Source organism: Hemiscyllium ocellatum, chromosome 31 (assembly GCF_020745735.1).
Source record: "Hemiscyllium ocellatum isolate sHemOce1 chromosome 31, sHemOce1.pat.X.cur, whole genome shotgun sequence".
Lineage (NCBI taxonomy): Eukaryota > Metazoa > Chordata > Chondrichthyes > Orectolobiformes > Hemiscylliidae > Hemiscyllium > Hemiscyllium ocellatum.
Genome location: NC_083431.1, coordinates 14,115,218 through 14,136,299, shown reverse-complemented (window position 1 = coordinate 14,136,299; position 21,082 = coordinate 14,115,218). Strand labels below are relative to the sequence as shown.

General features: G+C 40.4%; 1 protein-coding gene across 1 annotated transcript in view; it reads right to left on the bottom strand.

Moving 5' to 3' along the window:
* sgsm2 (small G protein signaling modulator 2) overlaps positions 1-21,082 on the bottom strand; it is a 205,217-nt gene that overhangs the window by 53,696 nt on the left and 130,439 nt on the right. Inside the window, exons 3-4 of the mRNA XM_060847946.1 lie at positions 10,671-10,833; positions 9,149-9,307 (exon numbers count right to left, since the gene is read on the bottom strand). Of these exons, the coding sequence (XP_060703929.1) occupies positions 9,149-9,307; positions 10,671-10,833 (322 nt within the window). The remainder of the gene's footprint in view (positions 1-9,148; positions 9,308-10,670; positions 10,834-21,082) is intronic.

Here is a 21,082-nt window from a genome sequence, read left to right as displayed (position 1 = left end):
TAAGTCTTTTGAGTTATTGTGGAGCTTCTTTTAATTTCCATGTCCCTCAGTTTCAAGCTCTCTTTAAGTTTCACTTTGGTTTTTGCTCTAGCAAGTGTCAGGCATGCTGACTACAATTCACTTGTGGCAGTCTCAGTATGGTGCGGGTGCTTGGTGTACCAGCTCAGGTGAACATCTCAATGGCTATCCTGCCACCTGATGTTCAGAAGCTTCCAGAAGTAGATTAATTCAAAATGATTGGGTTTGTTGGCAAGATGCTGGCATGCTGTTCAAACCTGACATATTTAGAGTAGAGTGGACAGAATTATTGCACTCAAATTGGTAGGCAGATCCCATCCTCTCCAACTCCCAATCCAATGTTAGAATTCTGAAGGCTACACTCATTTTGACAATTCTTCTATGTGTTGCATAAACAATGTAAGCAGCTTGAGCGAGCGAGCTGCCAAGTATACTTATGCACTGTTTCCAGGTTCTGATGATCAACTGGACATTTGGGCTTCAGGTAGGGCTTTCCTGGAACAACTGCGACATTATTTCCATTTTCTTTATGCTTCTTAAAATCAATGTTCTGCATGGATGAGACATCAGGTCCTGTCACATTGCATGTCCAGCTCTGAACCAGCAGATATGGACATTGGACAACAAAAAAAATCAGCAAGTATGTCTTTGGAGAAGTCATACTTTTCTTGGAACCCTCTTGGATTGAGCAGTAAAACCAGATTTGGATTTGGGTGCCAGGATCCCCACCATCTAAGGCAATGATAAAAATAAAGAAAAGCATGTGAAGAGTGTTAAAGAGCTTGGTCAGGTTAACAAACACCATTCACATCAGTGATCCTTCAGTCGTTTCTGCAACCACATTGATTCTGTGGCAGCTGATCCTGGCCAAGATGTTGCACTACATGGTTCAGAAGGATTCTGCTGAATATTTCAGTGATGGATGGTAGTGATATTCTTCTGATTCTTACAAGATTAGGCTAAGTGGGAGCATCTTTGTAGTATGGGCTCCTTGTTCCCAAATAGACAAAGTGGTCACTGAGTTTCTTAATTTGGCACTGACCTCCAGCCATTTCTTCCACATGCAATCCAGCTGTATTGTGAAGAGGGAGAGACTAGGCACATATACTTGGGCAACTAATCCAAATTGCTTGATCCATCTCCCCAAGGCTGGTACCACCAGTATCGGTGAGTAACTGGAGCAGCTAGTTGGTTAGTGTAATGACCTGGGACACAGTGGGAAGGAGTCAACCCAAGATGGGCACAAAAGCAGCAAGATCAAATTGACTGCAGGTTATTAGCACATAATTTGGTCAGTCTCAACCTTCAGGCACAAAAGAAATCCTGTGCTGGATGATCGATAGCCCAGTCAGGCCACCACACTCAATCTTTACAAACAGGTCACACGGGATAAATTACCATTCTTGCACCCTTATGGAAAAGGGAGAAATATTAAAAAAGAAACCTGGTGGGATGACATGGAGATGGTCAAATATTTTTCTGCAAGAACTGACTGGGAACTAGGCTAGAATTACATTGTTTTGTGAACAGATGGCAGGCTAACATGAAGTAGTGCAGAGGTCACCATCAAGGTCCCACCTTCTCAACCTCATCCCTTGCCTGAGCTGTGGTGACCCTCAGGTTAAACCAATCATCTCGCTCTATGAGAAGGCAGCTCTTTGATCTTCTGGAACCTTAGCAACTTTATTATTACTTTTTGTAGATAGATAAGTATTAATGGAAAAAAATGTATTGACTCATCAAATCAGAGTCACAAAAATACCAAATTTTTCTCTCAATTTATGCTTGTGCTCTCAAGAATTTTTGAGGGTGAAGCTGGGGGATGGGGAAGAATTAGGGTTCATGTCCAGCTCTATCCACATGCTGGCTTCCTGATCTAATTTGCACTTTTGCAAGGAGGCATCAAGGTAAACACAAGGTTTTCCCAAAGGGAGGCAAGGAATATCAACGCACATACAGCTCATGCCATTCTTCAAATCCACCCCTAGGCTTGTCAGAGATGGTGAAAGGTGTGGAGTACCCATCACACAAAAAAAAACACAAAAAGAGTAGGTTTTCACCTAACATGGATAAAGAGGCCCAAAGCCGACCTACAAATACAAAAATCACTTCACACACTTATAAAGTAAGAAACATTTTAACTATATTTCTGACCAATCCAGTTAACTTTTGGCAAGTTTACTTTTTAAAAACTTTTTACCTTCAGAAAATGCTTTTGTTTTAATTAATTCCAGTTCTATTGTCTTTAAAACCCTCAAAAATGCAATAATTTGGTGATGATTCAACATGAGCGAATGTGGAACCTTGACTAGAGAATGAAAGGTTTCTCTGGATATTTGGAGATTCCACCTCCTATTTAGACTATATAGATTATGACTTCAGCCTATAAAAATAAGGATGGCATGGCAGCATAGCAGTTAGCACTGCTGCCTCACAGCAGCAGGGACTGGGTTCAATCCCAGCCTTGGGTGACCGCCTATGTGAAGCTTGGATGTTCTACCGTATCTGCATGGGTTTGGTCTGGGTGCTCTGGTTTTCTTCCATAGTCCAAAGATGCGTAGGTTAGGTGAGTTAGCCATGGGGAAAATGTTGTTAAGGGAACAGGATGGGACAGTTGGTCTGGGTGGGATGCTCTTCAGAGGGTTGGTGCAAATGATTCGGGAAGTAACATATCCTTGAAATTAATTGCTGACATCACAACCTACCCACTTCCAATATCCTCAACCTTTCAGTCTGAAGCTAAATGCATGAAATGCATGGTAAATCAAAGCCAGTTAGCAACTTAGTCTGATGGATCAGGAATATTGTGTTTGCAAAAATCAGTTAACACTTAATTAAACGTTAGCTGGCTGATGCAAAGAAAATCAATGTTCAATTCTCATGAAAATTTGTGAGACTAATCGCAATTTCATTTGTATCTAATCAAATTTAATCATCAAATCTTATGTATGGTGAGGTTCGAAAAATATTCAAATAGTTTTAAAAGACTCAAAGGTGAATAAATGCGACTGATGCACAGTTGTAAGGTGAAAATATTCCTGTGGCTGAATGGCCTCCTCCTGTTCCCAAACTAACACTGTTTCAGGGACAAGTTCTTCTGCATCAGCTCCACTGTGATGGTTATAACAATAGTCACTCTGAAATGAACAAATACATTAAACACCTTGTTATGGACCAGGCCAGACTCTCTCAAAATATTTCAAGAAAGTAGCCCGCACTAGAACTTTGCTAGTTGTTTTAAGCAGGTATAAAGTGGACATTCTAGGAGAGATGCAGCTGGTCCAACCACTTAGGTTTAAACTAAATATAATTTATTTACAAGATCATCGAACAAAACACAAACAAATGAGAACAGCATACCAAATAACTCAACCTACCCGAAAACCCAACAGACTATCCCCACTTAATGATGCTGTTTCAAATACTTACAACAATCCCCAGAAATACCTCCTTGGCACGAAAGGAAAAAAATCAAACACAGGGTCTTACAGGAGGAGAGAGAGCGAGAGCGAGAGCAGCTTGGAACACCTTCTTCAAGGTAGCTGTTTCTTGGACCAGCAACCTCAAACTGAACTGACTGCTTTCAGTGTATAGTCAGACTGCTAAAACCCCAACCAAACCAGAGAAAAGCTGAGCTGGGAGAAGTAGCTACTCCCCTTTCATAGTACAATTTAAAAAAAAAACTTGAAAGCATTTTGCCTGAGGTTATAATCAAATTGGCCCTAAAACCCATCCAAGCCAGACATTTTGGAATCGCTACTTTTACTACTGAAAAAAAGGACAGCATAACCTTGTTAAAGGAGCAGCATCATCACACCTGCCCCCTTTAAAAAAAATAAACCATCAAAATCCAAAGACAGCATAATTTTAAACCTCCTTAATCTTAAACTGTTAGTACTCTATTACACACATGTACATTACATTTACAGTCATACAAACATTGCACTGCTCTATTTCTTTTCAATCTGTTTTACTTCTCTTTCATGTCTTGCCAATGCATCGACAATCATGTTTTCCTGTCCTTCCACATGCACACTTTCAAATTGAATGGCTGTAACTAGCTTCATCTAAACAGTCTGGCATTTTTATCCACAAATGTCAATGGATTATGATCAGTGTGAATGATTGTCTCTGATACATTACTGGTAACATAAAGCACAAGGTCTCTGTCTCTACTGTCAAATATTTCTGCTGATGAAAGTTCAACTTTCCTGAGAAATACCCAGGTGGTCTTTCTATCTTCTCGTCATCTTCCTGTAAGAGCACAGCACTGACAACCACATCACTCGCATCAATAGCCACCTTGAATGGCTTGGTGTAATTAGGTGTGGCTAATACCAGGGCAGTGGTTAATACAGCTTTCTGGCTGTCAAATACCTTCTGACTGTCCACTGTAACTTTTTGCCTTTTGTTAGCAATTCAGTGAATGGAGCAGGCACACTGCTAAAATTCAGTATGAATTTTTGATAAAACCCATTCAATTGCAGGAATCATAGTACTGCTCTTGTTGTCGATGGTATGGGAAAGTCCCCAGTTATCCATGTCCAATCACATAGCCCACAATGGTGACTTGGGCTTTGGCAAATTCACTCTTAGCCAGGTTTATTATCAAGCCAGTCTTCCAAAGCCCATCAAACAAGTCTGATAAATGTTGCAAATGTTCCTTCCATGTGTAAAGTCACCAAGTCATCAATATATACGACACAATTGGGAAATCCAGCGATGACCCATTGGCTGCCACATTGTTCATACCAAATGACATGACTTTAAACTGATACAGTCCATTCGGCATTATGAAAACCGAAATTCTCTTCACTCTTTTGGACAAAAGGTACCTGCCAGTACCCTCTGAGCAAGTCCAACTTAGAAATATAAGTTGCCTGTCCCACTTTGCTAATGCAGTCTTCCAAACGCGGAATTCAATATGCATAAGTCTTGCATTATCTTGTAATTGCATTGGCTTTGCGATAGTCCACACGTAACCATTGGGTATTGGTACCATTACTTTGAGTGAGCTCCAGTCACTGTAACTTACTGATTATTACATAAATGATTTGGATGCGAGCATAAGAGGTACAATTAGTAAGTTTGCAGATGACACCAAAAGTGGACAGCAAAGAGGGTTACCTCAGATTTACAACAGGATTTGCAGATGGGCCAAAGGGCTGAGAAGTGGCAGATGGAGTTTAATTCCGATAAATGCGAGGTGCTGCATTTTGGGAAAGTAAATCTTAGCAGGACTTATACACTTAATGGTAAGGTCCTAGGGACTGTTGCTGAACAAAGAGACCTTGGAGTGAAGGTTCATAGCTCCTTGAAAGTGGATCACAGGTAGATAGGATAGTGAAGAAGGCATTTGGTATGCTTTCCTTTATTGTCAGAGTATTGAGTACAGGAGCTGGGAGGTCATGTTGCGGCTGTACAGGACATTGGATCGGCCATTGTTGGAATATTGCACACAATTCTGGTCTCCTTCCTAGCGGAAAGAGGTTGTGAAACTTGAAAGGGTTCAGAAAAGGTTTACAAGGATATTGCCAGGGTTGGAGGACTTGAGCTACAGGGAGAGGCTGAACAGGCTGGCACTGTTTTCCCTGGACCACGGAGGCTGAGGGGTGACCTTATAGAGGTTTACAAAATTATGAGGGGCATGGATAGGATAAATAGACAAAGTCTTTTCCCGGAGGTCAGGGAGTCCAGAACTAGAGGCCATAGGTTTAGGGTGAGAGGGGAAAGATATAAAACTTTTTCATGCAGAGGGTGGTACATGTATGGAATGAGCTGCCAGAGGATGTGGTGGAGGCTGGTACAATTGCAACATTCAAGAGGCATTTGGATGGGTAAATGAATGGGAAGGGTTTGGAGGGATATGGGCCGGGTGCTGGCTGGTGAGATTAGATTGGGTTGGGATATCTGGTCAGCATGGACAGGTTGGACCGAAGCCTCTGTTTCCATGCTTTACATCTCTATGACTCTATGACACCTTGAAGCAAGTGTTCAATCTCCTTTTTGAACCTGTGCCAACTTTAGAGGGTTATGCCTACAAAGATGTTGCTTAATTGGAACAACATCTCCTATATCTACAACATGGATAATTAGGTTAATACTTCCCAACTTATTTCCACATATCTCCTCATGTGATAGTAATAACTCCTTTAGATCATTTCGATTTTCCTCTGGAAGGTAACTTGATAATTTATCCCATTTTTTTGGCAACTTCCTCATTGTCCAATTTAATTTGAAGAATGTCCAGTTCAGAATCCTATGAATTTAGTTCTTCACTCTATGTTGTAACTAGTGACACATTCTCCTTTTGCTTTCTTTCCCTGTCAAACTACCTTTTGAGCATACCCACTTGACACAGAGATTTCTTTCTGTCTGGAGTCCTCATCAAATAGTTCACCTCACTCAATTTCTTTTCAACTTGATAAGGTCCACTAAACCTTGTTTTTAAAGATTCACCTATCACTGGAACTAACACTAACATAATCCCCAATAGCAAAATTGAGAGTTTTTGCTTTCTTGTTGCTTCCTATTTCATTGTATGCTGTGATACTTTCAAATGCTACCTAGCCAACTCCCTTGCTCTATTTAATTGTTCTTGAAAATATGACACATACTCTAAATACATGGTCTCTGAATTCTGACTCACCAATTTCTCCTTAATCAATTTCCTCTTACTTCATGGCCAAAAACTAATTCAAATGGACTGAATTTGGTCGATTCATTTGGTGCATTGCTAATCACAAGAAGTACAAACAGAATATTCTTATCCTAATCACCTGGAATATCTTGACTATAAGCCCTCATCATGGTCTTTAATGTCTGATGCCACCTTTCTAGCGCTCTCTGTGACTTGAACTGTTTTATTCTTAAGCTGTCCATAACTTCCTTGAGTAATTTTGATGTAAAGTTTGACCCTTTGATCTGATTGTATCTCTGTGGGTAGTCCTTATCTAGTGAAACATTTGGAGTAACTCCTCTACAATCCTTTGAGTTGTGATATTGTGTAATGGAACAACCTTTGGAAATCTAGTGGACACATCCATTATTGTTAACAAATACTGATTCCCATTTTTTATTTTAGGTAGAGGTCCTATGCAATCAATTAAGACTCTTGCAAAAGGTTCTTCAATTGTGGGAATAGGCATCAAAGGTGTGGGCTTTAGTACTGCCTGTGGTTTTCGAATTACTTGACATACATGTCAGGTGTAGGTCACGCGCTACTCACAACACCTCCTTTCTATAACCCACTTCTGCCCATTTCTCATCTGCCTGATTATATGATGATCTCCATTTCTCCTTAAGACATGATTTTTAAAATAATAGCATTCAAGGATACATTCAGATTCTTTTTATGTGTATGCCTTCTGGTACAATTGTTTTAAATTTTAATCTTTCTGCTGTAACTCAGTTAATTTATCTGAACTAAATATGTCTTGCTGTGTCATTTGTGTGTTCCTGGTTTGTGTCAACCAGCTGATCAAACAGGGTCTCTGCTAATTCCACTTCCACTTTCTTATCTGTACTCTTTGATCTCTCCTGTTTCAACTGGTGATTTTGTGACCTCATTACCACACAGTAAGGAAAAATCCCAGGACATGTGGCCTGCAATAGTTCATTTGCCGGAGTTTCCACTGGCCTTTCAACTACAGTCAGCAGCACACCTATCTGTGAATCAACTATATCATTAGCAAGGACAAATTGTATTCCTGGAGCTGAGAGTCTGTTCACTACTCCCACCATGACTTCTCCACTCTTCACTGGACACTTTAACCTTGCGTTACATTATTGAGCACTTCTTGCCTCACCGTGACTTCCCGTTACTAATACTATTTCTATCAACAGTCCTTCAGAGGTGCATATCTCCTCATCTTTCAACATCACAGATTGAGGGGATCTCATATCTCTTAATATTGTAACCTCTTTACCTGCTGCTCCTGGCCTATGTGAGTAATGTTTACCCTCACAAGTATATGGTTTAAAGAACCTCTGACCAGATTGGACATTCTGGTGCAGCTTTCTAGCCTCCACTGTACTTTCCATTACCACTTCAACAAAATTCACTGGCTTATCTTGTTATCCTACATCTGGTTTCCCAGAGCTTTTCCTAACCCACCAACACTGTGATTTCACGTGGCCTACTTTATTGCCATGAAAACACCAGAGCTTTTTAACTTCTCTTTGCCTTTCAAGGGTTTCCTTTTTACCTGTGGTAAGTTATCCTTATGATCTTCACCAAGATGTACCTTTCCCTTTCCACTTGAGGATTGCTCTTTTCCCCAATTCCTATACCTTATGGGATTGAAATTGACTTTGGAAGCCAAACTTTGATTTGTGGGCCAACTCATAGCCACCAGCCATTTCAGCTGCTAATCCTGCTGTCTTAATTCTTTGCCCTTCCACATGAGTTCTCACTAATTCAGGAAGTGAATTTTTTAACTCCTCCAAAATAATTGTCTCTAAGAGTGTCATAGGTTCACCCTATTTTTAATGCCCTTATCAAATTATTTTGTTTGATCCTTTCAAACTCAATGTAGGTTTGACCATGGTCCCTTCTTAGATTCCTGAAATGTTGTCTGTAGGCTTCTGGCACAAGCTTGTAAGCACTTAAGAAGGCTTTCTTCACCTCCTCATATGCCGCAGATACCTTCTCTGATAGTGATGTGAATACCTCATGAGCTAACAAGTATTGCTTGGATCAACAAACTCCACATGGTCACTAGCCACTTTTCTGAAATGAGCTGAAAAAGGCTTCCACATCCGTCTCAAATTTAGGCAATGCTTGAATATATTTAAACAGTTGCTCCCCAGGCTTTTGGCTCCCATGGGTTTGCTCATCCTCACTGAGCTTAACTTCAGCCTTCATCTCCATAAATAAGCTGAATTTGCAGTCTACGTGTAAATTCTGAAGTTCAACCTCTCTTTCTTTCCTCTTTTCTCTCTTTTGCTTTTAATCATAATTCAAATTGTTTCATTTGTTGCCCTTTCTTTTGCCTCTAACTCAAGCTGCTTCATTTTCAACAGAGAAGAGAGGGAGAATTAGAACGAACCCGAGGCAGCATCACCTTGTTAAAAGAGCAGCATCATCACAACCTGCACTTTTACTGCATGCTGCCCGTCGGAACCTTACCTGGAGTTATCAACAATGTATTGAACGATTTTATCCAAGACCTTCTCAAACAAGGCTGTGCGCACCCAGATGTGTTTGATAGCTTGAGGTGTAAGAATTGGGCTCTTGGATATTGATCCCTGCCTCTTTAGAGGCTCCTGTCCATTTGACTGGGTTTTCCTGCCAATACATATGCATGTGTAAGATTTTGAAAGGAATCATTCAGTACATTTACTAAAAATAAATTGCTCTGAGTATTATTACACATTTTGAATATATTACATGCGGGTGGGTCTTAGGTACATATGTAGATCAGTCAAAACTGCATCCTATTTATGTGAAGCTAATCTTATACAATGATCTTGCCAATGCAATTTCCTGAGTTATAATGCCTTGGACAGATTCAAACTCTTTTTATGGGGAAGTGAGTCCGACAAACCAGAAATACCTGGTGTACCCAATCCCCAATGTAACTGATTAACCATTCTCAGTTGGGTTTGATTAACCATTCTCAGTTGGGTTAGAAGCAAGCAAGTTACAATTTGAGGTCTGTGGCTACGGTTGATGTAAGAAGAATTCCAAGGTACAAATTGGAAAGGCTAAGTGCAAGCTCAATGAATAATTTTCAGTATGCTATCAATAGGTTTTTGCTAGACAAGTGTATAAAAGGATATGAAACTAAAGCAGGTGGATAGAGTTATTAAACAGATCTCATTGAATGTTGGAACAGGCTTGAGGGGCTGAATGGTCTAGTCCTGTTCTTATGTTCTATTCCTCATTGCTGACAAGTGTTTCCTTTTGGACATGTGTGGACTTCATGTATGTGTGGACTTCACATGCGAGCAGGGACACGTCCTGCCGAGATGTTCTCCGTGGGGAGTGACGGACAGACAGTGGTTACTGTCTATGCTTATACAAAGATTCATGTGGAATTAATGAGTTATACTTTAACATTTTTGCTTTGATAAGAGTAAAAATTAAAACTCTTATTCCATCCAGCTATATTATAAGAATTATGCAATATACTGACCAATATCATAAAACTGAACAAAAATATTCCAGAACAACAATCTAACATTTAATATTTAAAACTTAAACTGATTTAAATATGCTTGTTATTTGCAAAATTGGCATCATAACCTTTTAGCTATTAAGTCATAATTAGGTTATAAATGAATAAAGTGAGGGGTAGTATTTTTGGGCATATTGTGTAGGAATACCACAGTAAGATGGATAAAGCCAAGGCTACAGTCAAAGTGACTGTGGTCAATGTTCATTCCAATTGGCAATGTTCTTTACAACACTGACCTCTCACTAGGATAATCTGCATTACCCTCAGATGGTCTTTACTCATCCCACTGTCGCAATGTAAACCAATGGAACATACTACATTCCTATTTCCCCCATCTGATTTATTCATGTTTGGATAATTCAATTCATGAAAGTAAACTGGACTTTGACAAAATACCTTTCCTGCAGCCCCTCCTTGGAATCCAAACTGAGATGAATCTGACTTTGCACTTAATCATACAGATCCACTTACTTGTTATCCACCTGTTGCAGTAATTCTTGAACTTTCTTGCACAGATCTCCCGCCACTTGATAGACCTTGCCAATCTTTGTAAACAGTGCGGCTACTTTGTCATTCCGCAGAAAGCCAGCAGCTCGGCGCTTCAGCATGTAGAGCAGACAGGCCTCCACGACAGCTAAAGAGGAAGAAAGGGAGCGTATGTAGTCCACAGAAACTTTAAAATTCATAATCAAATAGGTCACCTCATCAAGAGAGAGAAGAGTATTTTCTTTCTTTTGATTGCCTTAAATTAACCATATTTCCAGAAACTTCCAGCTTACGGGAAATGCCCTGGAAGTCAGTGATTCTTTGAAGGTCTTTACTTCAATTTGACAAACCCAGGTCATTGTTACAGCATGTAAGGTCTCGCATAGTGTCGTTCCTGTGAGGCAAATGGTACACCATTTCATATGGATAACATACCACATTAGTACATATATAGTTCTGCTGCAAAAACATAGTGGTGTCCTATAAAATCAAACTATTTGTTGGCGTGATGATAATGCAATTGCTCTTCAAACTGTGACCTATCTCTGGAGTTGGAATGGGGAGATATGTAATTATAGGATGCAAGAAGAAAGAGTGGAAATGTTCTGACTCACACATCAATTTCCACTCCAAGTAACAAGCCATTTTCTTTTCTTTTCATGCCTTTCACTGATTCTGATTTTTAAGTCTCTTGCCAGGTCAAGGAGAATCTGCTGTCAGTTGCCAACAGTCATGACCTTTAACCAGGATAAGCAGCCAAATCACATTGCCGCTTTCTAATATCATCAAGCCAGGGAGTAAAACGCACTAAGTCTTTCAATTGTAATTAAAATTGAATTGAAAGCAAAGTAAATGAATGGGACATTCAAACAGAATTAAAGTATAAGTTGAAATCTCAAACAAATTTTAAAAAGATAACTCATTACAATCATAATGGAGAAATTTGACATTTCACACACACAATAGTAGTTTACCGAGCCTTTAAGGGGAGCTTACCATTAATTATGAATATAGTATACTACTGAAAACTCAGCCCACAGTTCATTAAATGAAGTTAAACTTTTTGAAGGGTTTTTGCAGTGATACTTATTGCCTCAAAGCAACAGTTCTTAATTCTCTATGGGGAAAAGTAGGATCGTCGATAGCTCATGCAGGTGTGGACAGGTCTGGTAGCAAGGAGAGAGAAATAAAATTAACACTCTGAACCCAGAATAACTCTTCTTCAGGATGGAATGAGCCATATTGGAAATGAAGTGCTTATCTATGACTCTTTCTCAGATGCTATCGGACTTACTGAGCTTTTCTACCACTTTCTGTTTTTAGTTCAAGGTCCAATTTCTAGTAAAAAAAACAGCAAAAGAATTCTGGATGCAGTAAATCACAGACAAAGGTAGAGATTGCTGGAAAAGCTCAGCAGGTCTGGCAGCATCTGTGGAGAGGAATCAGAACTAGTCCTGAGAAAGGATTGCTCGACCCAAAACGTTAACTCTGACCTCGCTCCACAGTTGCTGTCAGTCCTGCTGAGCTTTTCCAGCAGTCTCTACTTTTGACCAATTTCTAGTTTTGCTATCATTTATTCCTCGGGAATCTCACAATGGAAGTTCAAGCATTCATTCAGAAAAGGTCCTACATATGATCAAGGCATGGGCAATAAATATATTCTTCACAAATCTCTCCTTTTTCACAAATGGAAGGAAGGAATTAATTCTAGAGAATTTGCAAATAGAGCACTTTTAACTCACTTGTTGAAGTGTTTCTCAATATCATTAGGAAATGTGGACTGTAGAAAACACTGCAATTATCTTAATGATACTACATTAAAAAAAAACATCATGAAGCTTCCCTATGCTTTTCACACTCCAGAATGATTCTTTCTGGAAAAGCATTTAGAAACAGAGCCAAATTCTTCATATTGTTTGATGTTCGGAATGTCAAGGGAGCAATTGAGATATGCTTGGTGTTTCCTTGATGCCAAGATCACGATGCTGTGTTATTTTATGAGGTATTGTTCTCAAAAAGTTTCATTGGAAAGATAATTATATTTAATATTAAAAGGACTCTGCTGATTTACCCATAATTTCCTCTGGGTACATGGAATATTGATCTGGTTCTTTGTGTGCAGTAATAGACATGAACAGCAACATTCTATTGCCTTGAATACTTCACAGTACAATCCCAGAGGTTTGAAGGAGTGGCCAATTACTGGTGAATGGAGTCAATGTTATTTCAGCACATGTCAGAAACATCTCTGTTTAATCATTATAGAAAGGCTGGGGAGAGTGTTTGTGGTGAAGTGATAGTGTGCATACCTCTAGTCCCACCTGCTCCGGAGGTATATGATAACATCTCTGAATATATTAATAGTAAATACATAAAACGGCGGGGACATAAAACTTAGTACTCATGATAGAAAAAAAATTACAAGGATAACTTTTTTGGAGATATCTTGAGATAACCATTAAAAGATATGCTTGTGGCTTCCTGGTATAGTTCCAAAAAGAAAATAATTAATTTACATGAATTAAATAACAGAATAAATCCTGGAAGGAAACTATTCAGCCCATCCAATCTGCACCAGTTCTTCTGTACATTAACCCCATAGTTCCCATTGATCTACTCTTTCCTTGCATCCTAGCAAGTTTTCCTTCTGATATAAAACTCCCCTTTGAAGACCATTACTGAATTTGTATTCACAGTTTATCAAGTGTTGCATTCCACATCCTAATTACTTATGTAAAATACGAGTTTCCTCATGTTACTTCTGTACCTCCTGGTCAGCCACTGGCAGTAGTTGCTCTCTGCTTCCTCTCTCTCACACCACTATTAAATCTCCTCTTAGACTTCCCCATTTTAAAGCAAGTAACTCTAATTTCATCAATGTATCCATACGTCATCCATCAAGTCTTTCCAGTAAACTTCTTTCATCACCTCTCCAAAGCCTTCCAGGATGGCTAATCTTGATGATACTAACATCCTGTGCAACATGTTCACTCAAAAACTGACTTGAGAGAGAATGGATGTCTTCCTGAAGGTGCATTGGTGTGGTGGGGGGTAAAGCAGTTATGATATTGCTGGACTAGTAACCCAAATTTTGGTATTTCTAATCTTCAGAGATGTTATTTACATACCTCTAGAGCAAGTGAGACTTCAACCCATGTCTCCTGGCTCAGAGGTAGGGGCAGTACCATGACACCATAAGAGTCCCCAAAGGTCTAGACTAATAATCTGAGATGAAATCATTACATTTGGTGAAATTTAAACACTAGTAAATAAAATCTGGATTGAAAGCTACTTTAATGGTGACCCTCCCATCCCTGTTATACTCTCATCCACCCTCTTCCATCAGGAAGATAAAGTTCGAAAACACATAATACCAATAGATTTAAGAACAGTTTCTTCCCCGCTGTTATCAAACTTATGAATGGATCTCTCATATATTAGAGTTGATCTTTCTCTGCATCTTCTCTGGAGTTGTAACACTAGATTCTGCAATTGTTCTATTACCCAGATGTACTTATGCAAGGTATGACCTGTCTGGTTGGCATGCAAAACAATACTTTTCACTGCATCTCAGTACATGTGACAATGATAAACCAAATCAAATGAAACTATCAACTGTTGCAAAGATCTATCTTTTATGTCCTTTCGGAAAGGAAATCTATTTTTACCTAATCCGATCTGAACATTATTTCAGACAACAACAACGTGGTTGACAAGTGTGCACTCCGAAATGGCCTAGCAAGCTACTCGGTTAAGGCAATTGGGAATGGGCAAAAAATTCTGGCTTCACCAGTAATGTCCACATCCCATGAAAAAAGAGAGATGAAAAAAGTGAATTCCCCATCTCATTTCAGAACACACATATCAACATTAGAGGATACAAAGAACAGCACAGTATGAGGTCCTTTGGCCCACTGTGTCTGTGCCGATCATAATGCTGTGCTAACCTGATCCCATCTGCTTGCACATGATCCATATCTGTTTATTTTCTGTTTGTTCACGTGCCTGCCTAAATGCCTCTTAAACCTTGCTTTCATATCTGCTTCTACCACCTTCCCTAGCAGCGCTTTCCAGGCACCTAATACCCTCTATGTAAAAACTTTCCTCTAGAAATATTCTCCACTCATCTTAAACTTAAGCTCCCTAATATTTGACATTTCAACCCTGGGAAAGAGACTTTAACTAGCCACCTTATCTATGTCTCTCATTATTTTACCTACTTCTATCAAAATCTGATTGAAGATTTGTAGCTCGGGTATCCGTTGTTGTGGTTCTGCTCGCCGAGCTGGAAGTTTTTGCTGCAAACGTTTCATTCCCTGGCTAGGGAACATCATCAGTGCTGTTGGAGCCTCATGTGAAGCGCTGCTTTGATGTTTCATCAGACAGAGAACAGCTAGAGAATTCCTAGAAGCATGGCATTCATCCCCAAACTCCATCAACAGACACATTGACCTGGACACCATATACAAACCACTACAGCTGAAACTGACACCCGGAAACGGCAAGAACATCCATCAACAGACACATCGACCTGGACCCCACATACAAACTACTACAGCTGAAACTGACACCCGGAAGCGGCAAGAACATCCATCAACAGACACATCGACCTGGACCCCACATACAAATCACTGCAACTGAAACTGACACCTGGAAGCGGCAAGAACAAACCAATATAAATACCGGAAGAAACATCAAAGCAGCGCTTCACACGAGGCTCCAACAGCACTGATGATGTTCCCTAGCCAGGGAACGAAACATTTGCAGCAAAAACTTCCAGCTCGGCGAGCAGAACCACAACATACTTCTATCAGGTCGGCCCTCAGCCTCCAATGCTCTAGTGAGTACAATATAATCATAGATAAAGGATAACACTTGGCTGATGTCAATCCATCCATCCATCCAGTAATATCCTTTTCCTACTCTCACACCTGTATTATATGATGATTCTGGGTTTAATAATTTCACATCCTTAACCCACCATGTCAGATGCTATCACTCCAATAACACATTGCCTTTACAAATCTTTAGCATCTAAAACATTCCAATTTCACCTCCCAGAGTGCAGTCTCCAAAGTTTTCATTCCCAATTCAGATTTCCGTCTCTAGAGATCCATTTTACAGCTCCTTCACTATGCTGCATTTAATTTTTCAATTCTAAAAAAGAATTACCAGAAGCAGCCTGAAGCAAATTACAGAATTTTCTCCCCTTGCCAATATCATGGAAGGATCTCAATTTTGTGCAACTAGTGCTGAAAGGTGTAAGTCCCCAGGTATAATTGAGTGAACACCAATCTCTTGCTCTGTGCTGAAGTGCTTCAAGGGTTGGGTTTTACCAGCACTCTAGGAATGCACTGGGAGGCCAAGGGAGGAAGTGACCATAAAACAGCAAGTGAAGGTTGGAGGTGGGTGGGCAGGGGCTGGAGTAGCTGTGGTCTTCCCATTACCATGACATTTTACCATTGGCTCCTGCCGGTGAACCTTGGTGACCTCCTGTGGGTCACAATATGCCCAGAGAGGTCTCCAGGAGACCACAACCACATTCATGTCAAGGTATTCACCTTGCCTCATTAACATGTCCTCCCAAGGCCTGCCTGACTGGTACCCCCAATGAGAAGTACCTGCTCAAGAGGTCTATTCCCATGGCATTCTCTCTGATCGGTGCAGATACAGGTGTGGCCACCGTTCCCGCATGTAACCCAGCCTCTGGGCTTATGGTGTTAACAAAACTCAGTGTAAATCCCAGTGTGTGACAAATGTAAATGATGATTTTAGCAATGCTAGACTTGAATCACAACATAAGCACAAAGTACAATTGTGCTTGAGAGACAAAAATGAAGCTATGACCTGCTCGAGGTTAGTAACACCCACAGTGGGAACAAGTATTAGTTTTTGAGCTCCAACTTCATGGACATTACTGAAAAGAATCAATGCATGTAATAAGGGAACATTTTGTCACAGCATGTTGCACCACAGCCAAATTGTTTCCCCTATTTCTACTGACATTCTAACCCCATGAATTGTTTTACACAATAAGACATTGGCTGGTGGTCTGTTGTCTGACAATATTTAATGAATGGGAAATGGCCCATGGTATCAATATTGGCTTATAAGAAATAAAGACAGTACAACAGGAATAAGCCATAAGACTTCATGAGCCTGCTTTGCAATTCAATTACATCATTATTAATCTTTACATGAACTCCACTTTTCCAATGCATCCTAGTTATTAGAACTTGGATAACCAGGTAATGAATAATAGAACACCAGAGCCTAGCCTTAAGAAAAACTTGCAAGTTCTTAATTTTCAGAGATACAGGGCATGCTTTTTCCCTCCCTCAATGAGATGAATCTGAGAAAGAATGGGGCGGGTTGGCCCAAGAGACAAACTCACTCATTTCTTGCCAGCTCGGTAATGAAGTACTGGCTGATAAATTCCATTGGGGAACCTCTTTGATTCGCTAGCAATTAAGGCCTTTAAGTAACCAATTATGGTCAATTAAGAATCTTAACTCAACCATGTTCCCAGTCACTTACCTTCCACTGTTCAGTCACGTGTGAAATCATTCTGTTTGTAAACAGAGTGAGAAGAGTCATAGAGATATACAGCATGGAAACAGACCCTTCTGTCCAACCTGTCCAGATGTCCCAACCCAGAAGGGTGGATAGTTTCCTGTTTGGGATACCAAGGTTACCTGTGTGTCACGTTTGGGAGGGGGGCTTCAACTGCCCCAGACTGAGGGCAATTGGAGGTATGGGTGGCCTCTTAAAGCCTATTTCCTGCCCTTGCTTCTGACACCCCCCACTCCAGACCCTCATTCTGTGAAGAGAAGCTAAAAACTACTTATTGTCTTGAATCTTTGAGGTGTGGAGCACAACCGGCAGACTTTAGGTCCCAGAAGCTAACAGCCTCCTGGCAGCCCAGACTACCGGTGCTGAGGTAAGATACCAGCCACACTTGTTTGACAATTCAATGAGCTCATTGGGGCGCAATATGATGAGTTATCTCACCAGTACAGGTGGTCTGTTTGTTCTTGTCTTACACACCAGGAATTAGGAAAAAAATACTTGGAACATTCCACTTTTACTTTGTACATTGTGTACCTCTGATCAAGAGCCTTCCTTCAGTCTGATCCTAACATGATCAGCCTCGAATTAATATCCACCACTTGAATACAATCAGCACTCAAATTAATAGTAATTAGTAGTAGTATCACCAAAGGAGCTCATCCCAGGAATCAACCTCGTAAATCTTTGTTGAATTTTCTTCAAGGCCAGTATATGCTGCCTTGGGTAAGAAGAAAACTCTGCTGAAGGTGTGAAAAGCTCTTCATTATTGTCACAAGACAATATCACCCTTATACTCAAACCCTTGCAACAAAAGCCAACATGCCACGTGCCTTCCTAATTGCCAATCAGGCAAACTCCAGGCTCATGGTGAGCGAGAGCTACTGAGGTGTATTGTCATAGGAAGCTCCTCTGTTAGCTAAAAGTAGAAGCACCAAGACCTACCTTGAAGAGCCTGCTGGCTGGTGGTGTGTAGGCTTCACTGAAACGGTCTTCCCTAAAAGTGGCAGATGAACCCCTCCAACTTATGCAGGAAGCAGCCCTTAATTGAGCACTGAAGTAGCCTCAACTGAACTCCCCAAAATGCCGATTTTCCTGCTCCTCAAATGCTGCCTGACCTGCTGTGCTTTTCCAGCCCCATTCTAATCTTGACTCCAGGCAGACAACCAATCTGCTAGCTTTCCTGCTTCTCAGTCTATTGCTAACAAGGTAAGATATAGGGTTGTTACTCATTGCCCAGATCCTTCTTTAACTCACTCATTACCATCCTCAGTTGTCCAGATTTCCTAAAATTTGCAGTCTGTTGAAACCCAAACTTCCCTTCATTCATCAAATCTCATGTGATCTTTCCAAAGATTTTCGTGATTCAATTTTAAGTAAAATATGAAATGGAGATAATGAAAGTGATTTTACTTTGAAACCATCCCAGATGCCATCTACTGAAGAGTCAGACATTAACTTAGGATGCTAAGATAATCACATATTTAATATTTAAAGAGTCAAAAGATAGAACCAAATGAATGCTGTAGGGAATCTAATCTAATCTATTGTCAACCCTTAGTCTCACTACTCCTTTAAGATGTGCCTTTGAAAACCTACCTCATCATCTATCTTAAAACTTCATGTGAGTCACCGTCAAATTTTGTTTAATAATCTCCTTTTGAAGCACTTGGGGACACTTTATCATGTTAAAGGTGCGATAGAAATGCAAATCCTTCTTTTCCCAAAACAATACTTCCTTGCCAAGGAAATCAACTGGATACCACAGGGTTAATTTCTGAACCAAGTACTGCTCACTTCAAAAAAAAAAATCACATCAGGCAACAGAGAAAGAAATATTCCTCCCACCCCAGACAGGTTGGATGGAGCTCAATTTCAGAGAATTCACATGGCAGGAAACGAGGGACATGGAGCCAGCTGTCTTTTTAAAACAAAATTTATGAGCTGCACCTTCCATTATCAGGTGAGTTGATTTGAAATAATCCCCCTTGCTCCTTTTTGTAAGTTCAAAACTGAACAATTCTCATGCTACCCTGCCTGTCACTTTGCCTGGAGCAACCTAATCAAAAGAACATGATCTAGGACTTTTGTCTGCTATTTATGGAAAATCAGATGAAGGATGACTTTAGATATCACTCATTCGATTAATGTCCCATTTCCACTGGCAGCAAATCTCCCAGTTATGTACTTAAAATCTGGCTGTGGATGCATCTTTAATCTTCATTAAACTGACTATGAAAATCACTTAGTGATTGGGATTAATTCATTCCAAAACAAGTGCATCCAGAAGTTGAAGACCAACTTAACATTTACCAATGACTTTACCCAATCCACCAGTGTAACAGCCACTGTCTCTTTTCTAATTCCTCACACTGTATCTCTGTGACTGTACCCACCTCATGCTCTACCACTCTCACTACTGCCTGCCTTCATAGTGAACAATACGAGGCAGGGATGCTGTGAGCATCCAGGTAGTGAGTGAGTGCTATGACAGTGAGAAGAGCCTGGAGATGCAGCCTGGTCCAGTCAGGAGCTGAATGCGTGTCCCTGCGTGCACACTGTCCTTGTTCCAATATAGTTGGCTTTGTAGCACTGATGCATCCTGAGCTTCAAAGATGTGCCTTGAGGGCTCTGAGAGTCTAGCACTTTCTGGTTGGATGCCATTGTTCCTGAGCACGAGGTGTGCATGGCTAGTGGCCATGGAAAGTGCCAAGATGTTGGTGATTCATGTCCAGCGCTGAGATGAAGTCGTCAGGTAGCCGCTCTAACTTCCATGTTAGGAATTCTTGATGTCTGACTCATTTGCATGTTTGGAAAAGTAGGAAGCTGGTATTAATGAGGCAAGTTGCAGCATTAATAAGGCAAAGTCACCATAGATTGACCAGACCATGGGGCTGTTCCCTCATTAAGGACAGGAAACTGGTGGTTGATCCTTAACTGCCCTCTGGGCAATTAGCAATGGGCAATAAATGCTGGCCTCGTCAGTGATGCTTTCATTCTGAGTATGAATTTTTAAAAAAACTCTTGCTTTTTGATTTGTTTTGAGAGTAGCACACTCAACTGGTGCCACGTTATGAAAAAATGTCATTTAGTTTTCTGTTCTGAATTATGTTACAGCTCATATTTCCATAGGGAAATAAAAAGATAAACTAAATCAGATCATAGGCAAAGAAAACTTGGGTCTCTTTCAGCTGTCTGTTGCTTCTCTGAATGAAATCTTATTCGGGCCTGAGTATTATGGGCTATGGCAAGATCAATTGGAAAGTCCAATTCCATCTCAACATCGGGAGCATTTCACAAGCGGTGCAGAGATTAAATTAAATTATGGGATATTTGTTACTTTGTTGATGGCCCTACTTGCCTCATTGAGCTTTTTACCTTACAAAATGTACTAAACAACAGAGAAATAGAGAAAACGTGACACAGGAACCAGCGTGGGTACCTGGTGGGTTTTACTCGCTGCCTGGTGCAAAGGACTTCTATGTTTCATATGATCAAAGTGGAAGGGAACATTTTGCACGCGGGGATAGGCAAACAGCTCATGGAATGGATCAGGGTGTATCTCAGCGTGCTCATTAGCTTTCTTGGTGATCACTCACTTAGCACCTACTTCCATACTTACACCATTCATACCTTGCCATGCCACACAATTAGCACAGTCACACCACCAGGCAGCTTGCATTGCTGGTCAGCAATCCTCAGCCAAGCGGATGGACGACTTGCTGTGTAGCAATGTGCTGTATCAAATACACAATAAACCATTAGAACATGGTGCCATAGGCAAACATATTACACATGCAAAAAGCAGACAGCCATATCTCAAAGTCTTC